Below are 14802 nucleotides of genomic sequence, written 5' to 3' on the forward strand. Positions count from 1 at the left end.
TAAATTAAATTCGACCTCTTTAAAAAAAAAACTTTATCAACTCTTTAGTAAATCGCTTTGGATTAAAGCGTCTGCTAAATGTAACTGTAAAACACCTTACCGGAGTCGGGTTTTTTTTTTTTTTTTTTTTTTTTTACAAAAATATGTAATGACAAAAGACATAAATTATGTATGCATGCGAAAATATTTCAAATTAAAAATGATATATTTTTTAAATAAATCACTTTATTAGCACGCGCGGTAGTTTGGCGCGCTCTTGTGGCGGAAGTCTGTCACGGTGATCAGAAAAAATCGCTCCAAAAACTTTTTAGACTCGAAGAAATTCGCTTTTGTCGTCTCGCTTCGGTTTCAGAGTTTTACTCGCAGGATTCCGCCTTCACTTCGCCGTTTTTCTGAATGAACGTCTTTATCATCGCCTCAGTAAAGTTTCCTGAGGGAATTCGGTACATCCGGGACTCTGGCGTCCCTGGATACAGCGAGCTCGGTGTAAACAAACCGGAGAAGTTCGCCGTGTGAGAGACTGATTTACTGTAATATATATCCACACGTGATTTATTTGAGATAGTACGCTGTAGATGTGCTGTTGCAGGTGATATGGAGGTTTCTGCGGGGGATGTCTTTCGTTCTGGAGCCTCTGAGAGTCCGCGGACCCTGGATCCGGTCAGTAATACTCAAACATACTCAAACATACTCGTACACATCCCTCAGAAAGCCTTCAGTCAGCATGCTGTCCTCCATCTGTTCAGGATCCTCATGAGAAGAACTGTCCAGCAGATCAAGGTCTGTCATCATCATCACATCAGCTATCATCAAGTGTTAATTATCAATCACATGACTAATTAAAAGTGTGAAACATATAGGTGTAAAAAAAACTGTTTTGTGAATTTAGTATTTTTTTTTACGTTGTTTAGAGCATAAGAAGAAGAAAAAAAAAGCAAAAGGAAAAATAATAATTTTGAAAATGATATTTTATTCATATGGTATGCTATGTCCTCTGTAGAGGACTCCAGGACTCAATTAAATAAATAAATAAAAAGACATGAATAGGAAAAAACAATGGATTCTTTAAAATAAAACTCTCCATAGATTTCATCCTAAAAGTGTACGTACGCACAAAAGACAGATTGTGCGTGCGCATAAAAGTTTTCAGATTTAATTTAATATCCTTGTTATGTTTTAGAATAAATATATCAAAATATCCATAAAAACAAAACTGTTTAAAATAGTTATCAGATGAATATTTTAGAATCAGGTTGATCTCATTGTTTAACACCGGCCAAATAGAATTTAAACTGTTTTAAACAATTCAAATCAAATTAAATTTATGCAGTTTTGCTGATAAGGTGAACATTTATTTATTATGTGTATATATATATATATATACACACACATACAGTATATATTTTGAAAATATTTACATGTTTTTACATGTCTATATTTATATAATTTATATTATATATAAATATATTTAATATATAAACATAACATATTTTTCTTAAATATATACATGCATGTGTGTGTATTTATATATATATATATATATACATAATAAATATACACAGCATACACACACATATATTATGTATAAACAAAAACCTTTATTTTGGATGTGATTAATTGTTTGACAGCACTAATATATTCCGATTATAAAAATGTAAGAAAGAGATGCTTCTTTAAAGAACCTTTGACCGAATAGTTCTTTGTGGAACCAAAAATGGTTCTTTTATGGCATCGCATCGCTGTGAAGAACCTTTTAAGCACCTTTATTTTTAAGAGTGTATGAAAAGCTTATATAAATAAACGTGACTAGAAAGCACTGAACAGGCCGGAGGGTGTTTGTGAGGTTTGTGTCTGTGAGGGTCATCGTCTGCTGTGTGATGATGGTGTTCCAGTGTCCGTGGATCGTATGGACATCACCAAGGGCTGTCTGGATGATATTTCTCGCCCGGCCTCCGGTGAGATCAGAAGACTGAGTCGAGATCGTCCCAGATCTCTGGAGGTGCTCAGTCCTGACGTCACACACGCAGAGGTAGAGAAACTCCTTCATCACGTCTTCTGAGCGTCTGGAGACGGAGAGAACTAACGCTGTCTGTCTCCTAAAGCAGGTTCAGACTGATCTTACAGCAGAAAACAGCTCTGATCAAGGTAAGCATCAGCAATTCAACAAAGAAAGCATCGCATTTATGGCTTCTCCTCTGAAAAGCTCCATAGAGGACAGCTGCTCAATCTCAAGATTAAAGTATATGATCTTTTTGTTTTAATCTTAAAGTTTTAGAAACGTTGTAGTGTGTTTTTTTTATCGTTTATATTAGTTTTTTAAATATGCCTACCTACAGTAGTTATTATATTTTTTATTTTAGTTGCAGTTATTTTAGTACCTCAAGTCAAGATACTATTATAGCATTAGATTTTATTTTTATAAAATATATAAGTAATTTAATTAAATAAAATCATATTTAATTTTAGTGAATGTTTTAGTAATTTTTATTAGTTTTTGTTGTTTGAATGTGTTTGTCTATATAGTTTTTCTTAATTATTATTTTAGTTTTAGTTTCAGTTATTTTACTACATCAAGTTAAACTAAATAACAATTAGAAATGCTGCCTTATCAACTAGTTGAAATTTAATATTTTATTTAATTTCATTTAACATTTATTTTTTCAAGTAATGATTTTTTTGTTTGTTTTAGTTAACCAATATAACCCTGCATCAAATTAAATTAAAGGAAATTAGAAATGTTGTAAGAAATAATATATATATATATATATTCTTTTTTTTTATTTATTTTTACAAATTTTTAATTAACATATTTTTTATTTCAAGTAATGACTTTTTAAATGACTTTCATTAAAAATGATTTTAGTTTTAATTGTAGTTTTAGTTAACAATAACAAACCTGTCAACATCTGCTACTCATGAAATTTACAATAAATCCTGGAAATAAAATATTAATAAATAAATAAAATAAAGAGTACACTGTAAAAAATAAATTAAGTTGTAAATAAAACAAATATTATTGGATGTTTTATTAGAAAATGCAATTTAATTTTTTTCTACTTGAAAAGTTCAGGTTTAGTTCAGTGTTTCTTGCCATTTCTTTGTAACTGTTTTTGAAATTTACTAGCAATTTCAGAGTGAAAATTGTTTCCACACCATTTTTTTTGTGTTGAGAACTCTTTATGGATAAATTAAACATAACCCTGGGCATCTTTTGCTGCGGAGAACATGGTGGCTATGCTGGTGCAGCAGTTAGACCAGCACTAAACCTGCATAAACCAGCTTAGACCAGCGGCTTAAGTCTCATGTCTTGAGTGCAGGACATTTTATATTTCTATTATTCAGGCATTCTACTGATTATTTCACAGAAGAGTCCGATGAAGAAAATGAAGCTCCGACGTTGAGAAAATCCATAAAGAAAATGAAGAGCTTGGACCGGATTCTGGCTCTGAAGGCGTCAGCGGAGAGAGAGGTGAAGCAGAGAGGAAAGGAGCAGCACCAGAGACTCTGGCAGGAGCTTCAGGTGCGTCTGTAGATCAAACACATCAGCGCTTCATTCAGACGTCTGCGTGCTGTACTCACACTGACACACGTTACAGACCGCGAGTCTCAGGATGAGCAGCAACGAGACGGAGAACACCAGACGCTTTCTGGCACTAACTCCCAACAACTGTGAGCAGATTAAACCTAAATAATGTTCATTATGTACATATACAGTGCGTGCATAATTATTAGGCACATTGATATTCTGATCATATTTTTTTTTTCAAGCATATTTTACCAATTCCAAACCAATAACTACTATTAATTTTGTATTTAATAATTTATAATTGATATATAATTGTCCATGATGGCTGGAAGTGAAAAACTCACTTATATTCAGCTGTGCATAATTATTAGGCAGGTTTTCTTTAACATGTGTCTTTTCTGCTCCGACTGTTTTTTCTGACCGTGCTGACCCATTGAGCATTTCGCTGTCCAAAGGTCATGCCTTAACTTTGCAAATTCTAGTATTGCGTCCTTCTCATGGGCACGCACTGTATATATATATATATATATATATATATATATATATATATATATATATATATAAAAGATAAAAATAAGATTTACACGGCATGATTTAGATGCATGATCAAATGTGTGTTATTTGTGAAGTTAAATGATTCAGTCTTAATGCACCTCAGATCAGGACTGTGATGAAGTGGATTTCGTCCCTGTGTTTGAGACTGAAGTTCTCGATCTGATGAGAGACATGATCACGAGACACGAGACGGAAGGTAAAGCACTGAAACATCATTCTAAACCTGTGCAATCATTTCTGAAACGCTGTCACTGTTTCAGTTCTTAAAGAATGTGAAAAAAACTGGTGTAGAAACAATTTTCACTCATAAATTTTACAAATATTTACAAAGAAATGTTGAATTAAACATGTTTTTTTGAAGTTGAAAGACTGAAATACTATTTTCTTGTACAACATATTCCGGTAATCTTTCTTTAGAGTTTTTTTAGAAAGATTGTAGAGTTAAAATTGACTTTAGCTTAAAAAAAAAAAAAGTTAATTATTTGAAAATGAATCTGAGTGAATTTCACACAAACCAGTAAAGACATTCACAGCTCATATTTCACTATTAAATCTCTTTTATTTATATAGTACTTTACTAATTGCTGCATTAAAAATCAGTAGTTATAACTTCAAAAGGAATACAAAGTAAGAAACTATATTTTTCATAAACAATATGACACCTGTTCTTTGCATTATCGTGACATTAAAATTCAGTAAAGTCATATTTATTTCTATAATGCTTTATACAGCAAAGCTTCACAGAAACAAACACTAACAGTGTTAATGTTGTAAAATTGATTAATTATGAAACAAATTCAGTTTCAGCTGTAAAGCGGCTCTGTAGAAGACAATAGAGTCATTATTCAGATCAAATCAGTTCAATGGTGATTTGTGACTTTAACTGAATTTCATGACAATCAAGTAGATTTTTCCCCAAATTACTGAAAACAATCTAGCATTATTTAAATTGTGTTGTGTTAAAGTACTTTTATAAAGTATGATTGTAAGTATATGTCATGATAGTGTTTGTTTGTGTATGTGATTTTGATTTTATGCTGAAATATGTGTTATGTATCTCTTTCCCTTGTGTTTTTTTATTATTGCTGATGTTGTTTTATCTGTAGAGTCACACTAGAGGGCGTCCTGATGTCAGAAACCATGTTTTACTGTCTGTGTTTCAGACTTACACTTAAAAAGTGTTCAGTGACTTAAAACACATCTGTCTGCAGTGTTGGGGAGAAACTAGTTACATGTAACGGAATTACGTAATTTAATTACAAAATAAATGTAAATGTAATCAGTTACAGTTACTGAGAAAAAATGTGTAATTACATTACAGTTACTTATGAAAATGTTAGCAATTACACAGGGGTTGCATCTGAATATTTTCACACACATACAGATTTGATTGATTTCTTTCCCAGATTGCATTGACCAGTGTTTCAGGAGTTTAGAGCACTGAATAGTATGCTTATATTAATACATGCTTCTTTGTGATCCTGGAGCACAGAAGCAGTCATAAGCAGCACAGGTATATTTGTAGCAATAGCCAACAATACATTGTATGGGTCAAAATGATCCATTTTTCTTTTATGACAAAAATCATTAGGATATTAAGATCATGTTCCATGAAGATATTTTGTAAATTTCCTACCGTAAATATATCAAAACTTCATTTTTGCATAATTTAACTTATGCATTGCTAAGAACTTCATTTGAACAACTTTAAAGGTGATTTTCTCAATATTTAGATTTTTTTGCACCTATTTTCAAATAGTTGTATCTCAGCTAAATATTGTCCAACAAACCATACATCTACTTTCAGATGATGTACAAATCTCAATTTAAAACATTGACCCTTATGACTGGTTTTGTGGTCCTTGGTCAATAACGGTTTTATTTACTATTTGGTTTTATATATATGCTTTGTTTTTTAAGATTAACTGTTTTTTTTCCCCAAAGCATCTTTAGATGCCAGTGTACTGCTGTAAGGTTAACCCTGCCTGGTTTACACATTTCAAAAGATTAACAGTTGCAAACATTTGTTAGAAATTTTAAAAAGTAATCATTACATTGCATTACTTTATTAAAGTAATTGAAATAGTTCCACTACTTATTACATTTTAAATAGGGTAACTTGTAGTCTGTAACCTATTACATTTGCAAAGTAACCTTCACAACACTGTCTGTCAGTCACTTACATCTTCAGCATCCACTCCATCGCTCTACTGTGTGTGTGTGTGTGTGTGTGTGTGTGTGTGTGTGTGTGAGCAGTAGACGTGGGTCACACTGAAGCGGGTCAGCAGGTGACGGAGGATCAGCCGTCAGACGGCAGACAGAGAGGAGCTGCTCGCAGCAAGCGCAGACAAGACTTTGTCAGGAGGAATATTGAGGTATGTCGAGGTCACTTCAGGCCGATTAGAGCCATATGACTGAACATGTGGGTGAAGAATGCTGGAAAGAGCCTCATTTTCTCGCCCCTGCTGGTGTGCGGTTTATTAAGGACTCGTCTTGTTTGTTTTTAAATAATATTGATGCTCAGAGTCAGGTGGTCTCAGGGGAGGGGCTTGCTCATTCTACAGAGCATCTGATTGGATAGAAATGAGTGTAATATGATGTCATTGAGAGATTTGGTCCGTTTTCCTATGAGAGAACTCACTTTTGTATTTCATGGGGTCTTTAAACATGGAACGATGTCCATTCATATGAGGGCAGAATGGAAGAATGGTGTAATGTGGAATTAAAAAATTGCTGTTTTTCTACAAAATTGATTCCAGCTCCACCGCAGAAACTGATGTTCTTCCTCGGTATTTATGTCTTGTTTTCCAGTTCAAATATTTGAACATTTCTTAAATTTACTGGAGATGCACGAGAACATCAGATGATAAAAGAAAGTGGTCTTTTATGAGTTTAAAAAATGAGTTTGTGATTAAAACAAGAACAAATATCTGCCAGTGAGCTCCGAAAAATAAACTAAATTCAAAACTCACTTCATTTTGTTCAATTTCTGAGGAAACAAAACGTATTACTTTTTGGCCCGGTTTTCACAGACAGGGCTTAAACTACTGTAAATCAGGATTAGGCCATAGTTCAACTAGGACATTTAAGTAATTTTTATAAATGTGCCTTAGCACAAACAGCACTGGTGTGCATCTTGGAACTAAACAAAGGCACTGATAAAGTTTCTTTCAGTTGAAACAGCTCAGATTTACTCTTTAGTCTGGGACTAGGCTTAAGCCTTGTCTGTGAAACCGGCGGATTATGTCATTTTGCATCTCCAGCAAATGTGTCTTCAGGGTTTCTGTGGATTTTAAAAAGTCTTTATTCACCCTTCCCCAAGTTAAAAGGTCTTAAATTAGAAAAGAAAGTCTTAAATTCGTAAATTCATGGCATTAACTGTTGCATGCACTGCAAAAAATGAATATCTTCATCTGTATTTTTGCCTTGTTTTCCAGTGCAAATATCTAAACATTCTTAAATCATATACGTGAGATGCAAAATGAAGAAATTAAGTTTTAAAAACTGTAATAAAATGGAGCGAGTTTATGCTTAAAACACTCTAAGAACAAATATCAGTCAATGAGGAATGAAAACTTATTTTCCCTTTTCTGAGCCCATTGGCAGATATTTGTTCTTGTTTTAATCATAAGTAATCATAATTTTTGCACTTGAAAACAAGACAGAAATACTGAGTTTTAACAGTGACTGGATCATAAATCAAAGGTTTGATTATTTGACTGAAGGTGTTTGTGATTGTTCAGCTCGCAGGAGTGTCAGGAAACTCGTTTCTGCTCACACAACAGGAGAAAGAGAGAATAGAGGAACTGCTAAAGGATCTAGAAGAGGAACAGAGCGACAGCGAGCAGCTGACTGAACCGCAGGTACGTCCACATTAGGGATGGGCGATATGGGCTTAAAAATATATACAGGTGCTGGTCATATAATTAGAATATCATCAAAAAGTTGATTTATTTCACTAATTCCATTCAAAAAGTGAAACTTGTATATTATATTCATTCATTACACACAGACTGATATATTTCAAATGTTTATTTCTTTTAATTTTGATGATACAGCTCATGAAAGTCAAAAATCAGTATCTCAAAATATTAGAATATTTACATTTGAGTTTGAATAAATGACCATCCCTACAGTATAAATTCTGGGTATCTCTTGTTCTTTGAAACCACAATAATGGGGAAGACTGCTGACTTGGCAATGATCCAGAAGACGAACATTGACACCCTCCACAAAGAGGGTAAGTCACAGAAGGTCGTTACTGAAAGGTGTGGCTGTTTACAGAGTGCTGTATCAAAGCATATTAAATGCAAAGTTGACTGGAAGGAAGAATTTGGGTAGGAAAAGGTGCACAAGCAACAGGGATGACCGCAAGCTTGAGAATACAGTCAAGCAAAGCCGATTCAAACACTTGTGAGAGCTTCACAAGGAGAGAACTGAAGCTGGAGTCAGTGCATCAAGAGTCACCACGCTCAGACGCCTTCAGGAAAAGGGCTACCAAGCCACTTCTGAACCAGAGACAACGTCAGAAGCATCTTAACTGGGCTGTGGAGAAAAGAACTGGACTGTTGCTCAGTGGTCCAAAGTCCTCTTTTCAGATGAAAGTAAATTTTACATTTAATTTGGAAATCAAGGTCCCAGAGTCTGAAGGAAGAGTGGAGAGGCACAGAATCCAAGCTGCTTGAAGTCCAGTGTGAAGTTTCCACAGTCAGTTATGATTTGGGCTGCCATGTCATCTGCTGGTGTTGGTCCACTGTGTTTTCTGAAGTCCACAGTCAACGCAGCCATCTACCAGGAAATTTTAGAGCACTTCATGCTTCCTTCTGTTGACAAGCTTTATGGAGATGCTGATTTCATTTTCCAGCAGGACTTGGCACCTGCCCACACTGCCAAAGGTACCAAAAGCTGGTTCAATGACCATAGTGTTACTGTGCTTGATTGGCCAGCAAACTCGCCTGACCTGAACCCCATAGAGAATCTCCAGAGGAAGATGAGAGACACCAGACCCAACAATGCAGAAGAGCTGAAGGCCACTATCAGAGCAACCTGGGCTCTCATAACACCTGAGCAGTGCCACAGACTGATCGACTCCATGCCACGCCGCATTGCTGCAGTAATTCAGGCAAAAGGAGCCCCAACTAAGTATTGAGTGCTGTACATGCTCATACTTTTCATTTTCATACTTTTCAGTTGGCCAAGATTTCTAAAAATCCTTTCTTTGTATCGGTCTTAAGTAATATTCTAATATTTTGAGATACTGATTTTTGACTTTCATGAGCTGTAAGCGCTAATCATCAAAATTAAAATAAATAAACATTTGAAATTTATCAGTCTGTGTGTAATGAATGAATATAATATACAAGTTTCACTTTTTGAATGGAATTAGTGAAATAAATCAACTTTTTGATGATATTCTAATTATATGACCAGCACCTGTATATCGGTAATTTCTGGTATTTATTGCGATAACAATATCAATGGCGATATTTCAGGGAATCTAAGAGACTAAAAAATCCTGTTTCTTTAGAGAAAAGTATTATCTTTCCTATTTTTACCCTGGTGTTGTGAGCATTAGTGATTACACACGTAACGTATTGACTGTTTAATTCATACTGGAAGCCAGAGGGCGCTCTTGCGCAGGAACTCCACATGCATCGCAGAAGTAACAGCTCTGATGACGCTCCATGAAATCCATAATATGGACAAAGCAAAGCAAGGCAAAGTTTATTTATATAGCACATTTCACACACAATGGTAATTACAAAGTGCTTTACATATAAAAGGATTTAAATGAATCATGAAAGAAAACAAATAATAAAATGATTTAAAAAAAGGTATGCAGTTATCGCTGTAGCTGAATAAAAGAGAAATTTTAACTGAGGAAACTAGAAGACGATAAACATACGATATGAAAATCAATTTATGGTTTATCTGTGTTCTTCAAGCAATCTTGGGTAATTTTATAAGGATAAAGTATATTTATAATGCAATGCTAATCGACTGTATATCAGTGGTTCTCAAACGTTTTACAGCAGCGGACCTCCTCTCTTAGTCCACAGTCGCACCTTTTCTATTAAAGGACAATATTTGCCCCCTGAAATTGATTTACAGGTGCATTTTTTTTTACCTTTATAGAAGCAAAGGTTTTCTATCCTTATTAATTGTGTCATGTTTTATGTCATATTCTTAACATTCCATTAAGTGTATTATTAATATAATAAATAAAGCAATAAATGACAGCAAAACGAAGTGATACTTAAAACTAAAACCACCAGTAGGTGGCGGCAAATCACTGTCTTAATGAGCGAGGCGTCGCGTCATTCATTCACTCATTCAGTAACGAAGCAAAATGCTGTAGTTATGAATGGGTTATTAATCACTGACTCTCTGAATCGTTCAAAGCCGCAGATTCGTTCACTAACGAAACACTGCTGTATGTTGCTTGGAGACGCACACTAGATGATACGGACTTCGTTGGAACTATTATTATTTCGTTGCAATATAGAACAAACAATATTGTGTTTAAAATGTAGGCTACACTTAAAATGTAAAATGTTCACTTAATATCTCCTTTTTTGTTGTATAAAGTCAATGTCACATTTGCAATCATTTGGATATTCAGGGAAAATTGCATTCTTGCTCGTATTTTAAACATGAAAAACAATACCTCGCACAGGGTAGGCTACGTAAGAGAGTTTCTTAAATCGATCTCAAAGTCCGTGTCAATATTTGCTCTTCATGCTATTAAGTGCTAAATAAAGATACACTGAACAGCAGCGTGATTTGCTAAAGCAGCTTATTCATGCAGTCAGTTTTGACCGCAAAAGATGAGGTAATTTCATTGGATATCATGTATTTGACAGTTTACGGCACTCCCATAATCCTGTTTTTACATTAGAAGCGGCATTTTGCTTGTCAGCGATACATGCTCCGTTTTAATGTTACTTTAAGATGGGGTAGAATGAAATGAATGCCAATACTCAGCATTTTGTTCACGCACCCGTTTGAGAACCACTGCTGTATATAATACTATCGTTCTGTAATATCAAACCAAACCTCACTTTCACATCCGCCTTCCAAGATGTCGCTCCGCACGATCGAACATATATATCGCAAACGGTAAGATATCGCCCATCCCGAGTCCACATATCAGTGGTGTTTATCTGAGTCAGTCATCACTAGTACTAGTGATCAATCCTCTAAGACTCAATATTACACTTCATTTAATGCTTCATTTTCTTACTGTGAGATTCAGATGTTGTGACTGACAATTTGTGGTCGTTTAAAGACAAAAGTGTCATGAACTCGTGATTAGTCAGTGAAAGAAAGCGAATCATCCTCAGTTGGTGTTTACCAGCTCTTTTCATCTGATTCTCATCTCACCACCACAGGAATTGGCCTCTACTTTTATAGAGTCCTTCTTTCCTTAGCAAAGTGATTTTTGTAATTATGTGTAGAAGCCCAACAGGACCGCAGATGTTTGGATCCTCCTCACAGATCCGAGTAACTTCCTGTTATTGCAGGAGATTGTCGATGGGCAGGAGATGTTTGATATCTTCTGGATTTGGCCGCCTCTGGCATAATTAAAGTCTCTCTGCGTGTGTTTGACTCTTTGACTCACAGTGGGATCAGTCTGATAGTTAATCATCCCACAGATCGAGTCACGGTAGATTCTATAGCGCTTATACAATACAGATTGTTTCAAAAGCAGCTGATTGTTTTCAAAAATTCAGTTTTAGCTGTAAAGCAGCTCTACAACAAACAATAGAGTCATTATTCAGATCAATTCGATTTGAGTTTTGTTCTCATTTGATAGTGTCAGTGCTGTCAAATCAATAATATTAGTGAATATTGAGTGTGTTAAAAGCTGATCAGCATGATTGTTCCAGCTGAATGGATATTATTCTTGCATAAATGGAATAATGTTTAGTAACTTTTAGTTATTATTGATGTTTAGTTATTTATTTATTTTTAAAATGGATGTTGAAGCGGGTGTACAGATGTTCCTGTGGAAGCTTGTGACTTTTTAATCTTACAATTTTGACTCTTTTTTTTTTTTTTCTCAATTGAGTTTATTTCTCACAATTTAAGACTTTATTTTTTTGCAATGTTTACTTGCAAAGTCAGAATTGTGAGAGGTTATCTTGTGATATTGTGAGTTTTGAGTAATTTAAGAAATTTTTAAATGTAAACTTGGAATTCCGGGGGAAAAAAAGATAAACTTTAAATTCAGAGAAAAAAGTAAAAATTGTGAGATAAACTTGAAATTCTGAGAAAAAAAAAGTAAATATTGTGAGAGAAGTTTCAGAATTCGGAGAAAAAAAAGTCGGGACTTTATGTAAACTTGCAGTTCTGCGGAAAATAATTAAAAACTGAGATGTAAACTCAGGATTATGAGAAAAAAGTAAAACAATTGTGAGATAAACTTGAAATTCTGAGGAAAAAAGTAAAAATTGTGAGATAAACTTAGAATACTAAAAAAAGATTCAGAATTCTGAGAAAAAAGTAAAAAATTGTGAGATATAAACTTGGAATTATTCTGAGGGGGAAAAATTGGGAGATAAATTTGAAATTCTGGGGGAGAGGGGAAAAATTACATTTGCATTTATCCAAAACGACTTACAAATGAGGAATACATCAAGCTATTCATCTTAAAGAGGCAAATAGACACAGGAAGTGTTCGTAATAACATAGTTTCAGGCATTGTTTAAATAAGTACAATCTAGACAGGGAAAGATTAAAGAAAAGATAAAAATTTTTTTTTTTTTTTTAAGATGAATATGAAGTCAGAAAGTGATATAAACTTCAGAACTGTGTTATGTAAACTTGCAATTCTGAGGGCAAAAAAAATCTGAATTATGAGATAACTTGCAATTAGATTTTGATTTTTTATTCTGTGCCGAAACAAGTATTTTAGATTAAAACTCTCAGATCCTCCATAACTAGCTTCTCTGTGATAATGTAGGGCTGTTCGCTGGTGTTTTATCTGCTTTTTAGTGAATCGTTTGGGTCAGTGTTGCTCTGCCTGACTTTAGTAGGTTTATAAATGCAGAGAGATGTTGCGGAAGGTGTTGTTGGGCTTATTTCCATCATACGGCTGTGTTTTAAGAGTCAGCATGCAGCACTGAAGGCCAAAGCACATTAAAGTGTGATAGATCACTGCAGAATCTCCTTCTGCAGGAGTCTCTCTCTACATCACCTCATTATTAATCACTGTCGTTCACTTCTTCTGCGTTCAGTCCAGCGGTGTGTAAACTGCTTACTTTGTCTTATTTGTTCAGAGCTAGATGATTGTTTTTCTAGTGAAACACTAATTGGTGTGTATCAACAGCCCGACACGAGACCGTATACAACCATTACTGGAAATGATCAACACCGTTTACACAAAATAAACCATTTATGTTACAACAAATACACTTCATTAGAAGAATATCTGTGCATCGTTGCACGCATCTTATATAATGCAGCTTTGATATTAGAATGATTTCTGAAGAAAAACATGTGACACTGAAGACTAATGATGCTGAAAATACAGCTGCGCATCACAGAAATAAATTACAGTTTAACACATATTCACATAGAAAACAGACATATTGAATTGTAAAAATATTTCACAATATTACTGATTTTACTGTGTTTTTTGGTGAAAAACATAAAAAAATAAAATAAAATCTGGTAACACTTTACAATAAGGTCCTATTAGTAAACATTGTACTAACTAGTATTGAGTAAAACACTTGTAGAGTGTATATTAATTTTTGTTAATGTTAATAAAAATGCAACTGTTCGTTGTTAATTCATGGTCATTGAGGTCCATTTAATTAACCATATTAATTAACAATGTATTAGTAAATGTTGAAATTAACATTAACCAAGATTAATAAATGCTTTAGAAAGATTTTTCATTTTTAGTTCATGTTAACTAATGGTGAAATGTTAACAAAAAGCTTATTTATTCCAAACTTTTGTTCTGGAAATTATCAACCCAGTTTACACAATATAAACCATTTATGTTACAATGCACACAATATCCACCATGCATCTTATATAATGCAGCTTTGTGAGCACAAGCGAAGCTAAATAAACTGTAAATGAACTGCACAGAAACTAGAAATTCATTGTTTCTATCTTTGTTCCATATGCAGCAGTGAACCGCTGACCGCTGCTGTTCTCATTCCTCTTTAAGAGAGACTCACGCTCACATAATGTGCACGTTTAGCCCACAAAATGTGTAGTTGAAGGTGCTTCTGGCGCTGATCTGCTCCTGCCCTGAAAGCGTCCTCCGTGCCAGAGGAGGCAGAGCTGGAGAAATTGATTCTGATGGCAGAACAAAGAGCGCTCTGTGTCGGCTCGGGGCTTCTGTCAGCCGTTACCTTGGGTTTGATCTTGCTGTATTCTCACACATGCACTTCTGGAACGACTGGATGGAAATAAGTAGATGCTGCTAATGCGAGCGCCAGAGGATCGCGTTATTAGTGTTTGCGCTGATATCCCTCAAACGTGCTGCTTAGAGTTTCAAGAAAACCTTCCACTGAATGTTTGCCAATCAAAACATCATTATGCATTTGCATGGTGAATTGTGATTGGTCTCGTCTTTTCTTTGCATATATTTAACCGCTTGTTCATCTGCTTCAGTCACATGAGTTTCATGAGACACTGAGGACTGGAGTAATGATGCTGAAAATACAGCTTTGATTGCATAAATAAATTACAGTTTAACA

The 14802-nt window shown here is 34.5% G+C and overlaps 1 protein-coding gene across 3 annotated transcripts in view; it reads left to right on the forward strand.

Moving 5' to 3' along the window:
• The first annotated feature begins 171 nt into the window (after window positions 1-171).
• Window positions 172-14802, forward strand: part of fsip1 (fibrous sheath interacting protein 1) — a 31816-nt gene continuing 17185 nt past the window's right edge. Inside the window, exons 1-9 of one of the 3 annotated variants that reach the window (XM_058748427.1) lie at window positions 172-660; window positions 747-780; window positions 1893-2029; window positions 2103-2145; window positions 3366-3520; window positions 3597-3669; window positions 4185-4277; window positions 6338-6456; window positions 7867-7944. In XM_058748427.1, the coding sequence (XP_058604410.1) occupies window positions 595-660; window positions 747-780; window positions 1893-2029; window positions 2103-2145; window positions 3366-3520; window positions 3597-3669; window positions 4185-4277; window positions 6338-6456; window positions 7867-7944 (798 nt within the window). In that variant the 5' untranslated portion in view covers window positions 172-594. Of the gene's footprint in view, window positions 661-746; window positions 781-1892; window positions 2030-2102; window positions 2146-3365; window positions 3521-3596; window positions 3670-4184; window positions 4278-6337; window positions 6457-7824; window positions 7945-14802 lie in introns of all 3 variants that reach the window. The other 2 variants (XM_058748426.1, XM_058748425.1) reach the window with 2 other exon arrangements.

Source organism: Onychostoma macrolepis, chromosome 17 (genome assembly GCF_012432095.1).
Source record: "Onychostoma macrolepis isolate SWU-2019 chromosome 17, ASM1243209v1, whole genome shotgun sequence".
NCBI lineage: Eukaryota > Metazoa > Chordata > Actinopteri > Cypriniformes > Cyprinidae > Onychostoma > Onychostoma macrolepis.